This window comes from Carcharhinus amblyrhynchos, chromosome 4 (genome assembly GCF_965287045.1).
Source record: "Carcharhinus amblyrhynchos chromosome 4, sCarAmb.v2.hapA, whole genome shotgun sequence".
Lineage (NCBI taxonomy): Eukaryota > Metazoa > Chordata > Chondrichthyes > Carcharhiniformes > Carcharhinidae > Carcharhinus > Carcharhinus amblyrhynchos.
The window spans coordinates 93,492,075-93,497,532 of record NC_137327.1 but is presented as its reverse complement, the minus strand read 5'-3'; the positions used below and the strand labels follow the sequence as shown (position 1 = coordinate 93,497,532).

Genomic DNA, 5,458 nt, shown 5'->3' with positions numbered 1-5,458 from the left:
GAGTTTCACAATGGCTAACTTTGCCATGCAATTGGTAGCCTTGATCGTGTGCATAATCGGCATGGTTGGGACGTTATCGGCTACTATTATGCCCCACTGGAGAATCACCGCACACATTGGAGCCAATGTGGTCACCGCTATTGTCTATATGAAAGGGTTGTGGTGGGCATGTGCCATGTTCAGCACCGGCATCTTCCAATGTGATACTTACAACTCTGTCCTGGAACTGCCAGCAGATCTCCAAACTGCCCGTGCCATGATGGTCATTTCGGTTGCTGTCTCATTGCTTGCTACAACAGTCTCCGTGGTTGGCATGAAATGCACTGTGTGCGCCAAGGATTCTCCAATAAAAGACAAGATTGCTGGCACTGGAGGTGTTTTATTTATCATAGCTGGGATAAGTGGTTTGGTGCCAGTGGCGTGGACAATGAATGGAGTGATTCTGAATTTCCACGACCCACTAATTCCAGGTGACCTCAAGTTTGAAATCGGTGAATCCTTGTACCTCGGGGTCGTTGCTGCAATTCTAACCGTCATCGGAGGAGTCATTCTGTCACTGTCATTTATAGGTAGGAGAACTGAGCCGTACAGTAGACGACCAATATCCTACCAGAATCCTGCAACCAACCGTTCAGCTCCTGCACCATCGGCTGCATCTGTTCATTCAAAAGCAGCAAAATCGGAGTTCAACGCTTACAATCTAACTGGTTATGTGTAGGTTCAAATTGCGTATTGATTGGTAGGGTGTGGATCACAGTGAAATTAATTTATGGAGTAATTATAAAGATTAAGGATTCCATCTGCCTATATAATAGCATGCAGATGATTATGTGCTTTTTCACTAAATAATTCAACTATCACACTGTTTTTAAAATTGTATAAGGCAATTTACCAGGACTGCAGTATCACAGGCTAGTTAGAATGGAGCTTGAAAGTCTCATTGTTCCTTCAATTCAAAAGATCCTGCTTTTCTTTAATTTCCTGCAATTATTCTTACATGGAGAACCTGATCATCTTAAAAACTATCTCTAGTGTAAGTGAGAAGTTAGTCTTGGACTGTATTTCATTTCATTTTTCCAAGGGAAAACAGTGGGGTGGGGGGTGGGAGGTGGTTGTGGGGGAGAGTGTAGGGGGTGAATGTTGTTTAAAGTGGGGGAGGTTCATCAAACAGAACCTACTGCCTTTAATGATTTCCTGATGGGTTCAATGATGGCTCCGAACACCACTAGTGATGGCTGGCCGCACAATTTGATCAGAGGTGGCCAGTTATGAGGCTGCCTCCAGGGGCAAACTCGAATTAAGAATGCCAGGTGGGCCATGTACAGATGGCCTTTTGGGAGGGCTCACAGAGTTATCCTGTTGGCAGCTCCACTGGGAGAGGCAGGGGCACACGTTGAAGACGTGTGAAATTTTAAAAATGATTTGTAGCCAACAGTTGCCAGACCATCATTGTGGATATGGGAAGGGTTAAATAAAGGAGGCCTCACTGGTCTGCTGCTAGAAGCCTGTTTCAAAGGATCAGCTGATACCTGAAGAATTCCCAACGTTGCCCAAAGTGATCAGTAATTGCCACTGAATGACTACCTGCTGCTGCCAGTTTGTAGTCACTTCCATTCTGGTAAAATCAGCCAAATGTAGGAACACATTAGCTGGCTGGCACAATGTGCTATTCTACAAATTTTCACTCACTAGAAAGCCACACATTATATCTATTCCACAGCACAAGACAATGGGCTGGAGTTTCCAGCTATTCCCACCAGTGGAATCTTCCGGTTCCACTGAAGGCAACCCCCTGCAGTGGGTTCCCTAGCACCAGGATTGGTGAGCCACTCAGAAAGCCTCAGAAGATCCCACTGGCAGCCAATGGTGTGCCACCACTACCACTGTCACGGAAAATCCCACCCAATGTATGCATACAGCATTAAGAACCAGCATCTCATCACTGAGCCAACAGCAGAAGTCAATGGCTTCCACCTCTCTCTAAGGCAGTGGTCAGTGCTGAACCCAGTCTGCACGAGGCAAGGAAGGTATGGTCACATGGAAGAAGAAGGTAGTCCCAGGATTATGGCCATGATCCAGGCCACGGAACACACCATAATAACCTACTTACCAAGGGGAAGGCATATTATTTTTCCACTCATTAACTTAAGACCACTCATAGACAGCACATTATAAGCTTTTCTACCATATGAAAGTTGGATTACCTGATAATTTTAAAATATTTGTTTTTCCAAAAGACTTCATGCAATAGAGTTTGGTTGTTTTTGGAAAAAACGTATCAAAATACAGGATTAAAAACAAACCATTTAACCCTTTAAAAGTTACTGTTCTAGATTACTAAAGCTCCTTTTCTAGCTGGCAGCTTCATATTGAATATTCTTTACAAATGTTCTTTTCCGATCTGGTTTTGGAGATTGCTGTAAACAAGTAACTTTTCAGCAAAAACATTTACCCACTGTCCATTTAAACCTGCTCTTGTCAAATTAATTTGGTACTCTTTGTTGCAAACTTCCTGGTTGAATTTGGATATAGAAAGTTTATTGTTTAATATTCTATATTATATACAGTAGTGTCATTCATATAGTTTGACGTATTATACATCCTACATCACTTCTGCAGTCTTGGAAATGTTGTCAAATGCTAGGAGCCAGTATAACAATTCCCTACTAGATTTTCCTGCCCTACCTACCCAAGTTACCCAGTGCTGCCTGTCCCAGAACCAAATGCTATAGTTTGGTTAATTTCAATTAATGATTTGATCATGTCTTCTCAATTCAAGCTTCTAATGATCTTACAAACTGGAAAACCAATATCCCACCTTAATTAATCTGTGTAAATGGAAATTCAACAAAAACAGTTGAATGGAAATTCTTAAAGTGCTTTGTATAGTTTGTAATCAAAATAGGCTCATATTGTAATAATACACAGTAATTAATCATCTTTTCTGTTACGTAACATCTGAATGTAAAAGCAAAAAAACCAAGTTTCTTGAAGTGACTACCTATGAATTACCTGTACATTGATGTAGGTGTTTGTTAAAATTGTCTAACTGGAGAGCAATCAAGCAACTTCATGTACAGTTTCTATATCTTAGCACAATATTAAACATTACTCAGATAATAAAAGTGGCATTGGAGAAATGGTTCAGTGTGTGTTTGATGTTCTACAGTAGTGAGTCACACAGGCTGTCAGGTTCAATCCTTCCTCAGTAGGTTTAGCCAGTCTCAGCCAGAGTGACAATACGGAAAATGTAGCTGAGAAAAACTCAGCTGGATTCATATCCATGATTGGCATCCAATTTTTCTGTTTTATGAAACAGCATCTGTGCTCATACAGGGGGAAGGCAGGTGAGGCTGTTACAGTTGTACCATCCGGCAATGCTTATTGCTTAGAATCACATGTGAGAAATAGTCACCTGAATGAAATATTGGGGAGTCCTTGTGTTATTGAAATTTGCTGGCCAGTCTGAAAGTTTCATTGGAGAGCATTAATACTTGATATATGTTTTTGTATTAAATATTTGCTAACATTTTGCTCATGGTTTGATGCTACAGTGTTGCCATTTTCAGCAGAGAGGTGAACCTGGCTTCTTTATCTCTGAGGGGGATATGCGAGGTAAGCACTCAGACAGCCATTTTTCCTGTCCAACACTTACCAGAGCGAATGCAGGGAACACAGAGAAGTGCAACTCAGGGCTGGGGGTGCAGATCGCTCTCACTACACTGGGCAGGAGGAAGTGGGCGTGTCAGATGCCATGAGAAAATGGAGGCTCAGCGCTATTCGCCCTGGTGGTTGACAGGGGACATAATGTGGAGAACATCAGACAAGGTGTTGGGAGAGAAAGCAGATACTCACTCAGTGAATGAGGGTGGACCTCACAGAGGTATGGAGGGATGCGGGTCAGGGCTGTGAGAGGTCTCCTCAGTACTCACTGTGGTGTTCTCACTCAGTGCATGATCCAGGAGAACCATGGAGACCATGGATTTGGCCCTTCTGCTAACTGAAATTGACCAGCCGCAGAGACAAAGACATGGTGCCATACATGCCCAGGACGAGCGGCCTGCAGCTGCCCAGGGAGCAGGAGCACAGGATCCACTGTGGAGACAGTGCCAGCCTAGATTCTTCTGACGAAGGTACTCATACCTTCAGATATCCGCACCTTACTGTCAGAGAAGGCTGCCTCTGTTTTGGGGACAGTGGACCACCTCTGCCACATACTGCATGAGCTGGCACCCCATGGAGTTGAAGGACACCCAATGTCTGTGGCTCTTAAAGTTTCAGCTGCCCTAAATGTTTTCACCAGACACTCCCTCCAAGGCAGCACAGGGGTCATCTGCAGCATCTCCCAGTCCACTTACTGTTACATTTGTAAGCTCCAGATGCCTTGTGTGACGGGGAAGCCCTTATAACATCTCATTTTGGGAACAAATGGGAATAGCCCGTGTTAAGTTTTCCCTCCCATGGGTGTTAGGTAAAACAAAAGTGTGGTGCCAGCAATGGAACGCACATCCTGCGCCAAGCTCTCCGCTGCACACACCACCCTCATAGGGTTGGCCTCATTGTACTGCAGTGATAGCACCATCACCTCGGATAGAAAGCTATGGGACTCCTCACATAGAGGCCTTGCACTCTGATGAGAGATACTGTAATGTCTTCCTGTTGCTCATGATTCTGCCTTTGCATTCCATCAGTTTTAGGAAGACTGGGACCAGAGGCACATCATCGGCCTGAGTTTCACCAGAGTCCTTACCCCCAGTATCCCTCCGAGTGCTGATTCCCTGGGACGTCCCTGCCTCCAGCAGCTAAGCTGTGAGGTATTCACCAGTGAGTGGCCCAGAAGCCTGCCTACTTACTGATCCTACCGAGGTGTGAGTATCTGCACTGGTGCTGGATGCAGGTGAAAGCTCTCACGCCTTTTCCATGGTGGGATCGGAAAGTTTCCCTCAGAGCTGCTGAAGTCTGGTGAGTCCAGGGAGCATGAGGATGATCTGGCCTGTTCTGCTACTTTGTCTGCAGGAGAAGGGAAATGAAATTAATGCCATACAGGGGAAAAATAAGAGGACATTGATTATTCATTTGAGAGTTGGGAAATTTCAGCATATCTTGAAGATTCTCACATTTGTCTGCTGCCTCCAATTCATCATCGGTGCAGGTGTGCTCTTTCTCCTCCATGGCCAGCTCGAGTGCTCTCTCCTCGAAGGGCATGTGGGTTCTGAGCTTTGGCATGACTCTGGCTGGCTGCACCCGCTCTTGTTTGTTGTGGTTGAGTTTGTCCTGCAATGGGAGAGTGTAGGTGGGAGTGGTGAGATTGAAAACAATGACAAAGTGTGGCAGGCATTGGGCTTGAGCAGAAACTAGAGTGTGAGGAGCATAGCAACTAATAGGGTGGTGCGAGAGGGAGGGAGGGAGAGCCATGTTCCTGGCATTGACAACCCCTGAGGTGGCTGGTTGAGAGATG

The 5,458-nt window shown here is 44.9% G+C and overlaps 1 protein-coding gene across 1 annotated transcript; it reads left to right on the top strand.

Moving 5' to 3' along the window:
- Nucleotides 1-9: 9 nt before the first annotated feature.
- LOC145342206 (claudin-2-like) lies at nucleotides 10-1,000 on the top strand. Its single transcript, XM_080187559.1, has one exon. The coding sequence runs from the start codon at nucleotides 11-13 to the stop codon at nucleotides 716-718; it is 708 nt and encodes a 235-aa protein (XP_080043685.1). The 5' UTR covers nucleotide 10; the 3' UTR covers nucleotides 719-1,000.
- The last annotated feature ends 4,458 nt before the right edge of the window (nucleotides 1,001-5,458 follow it).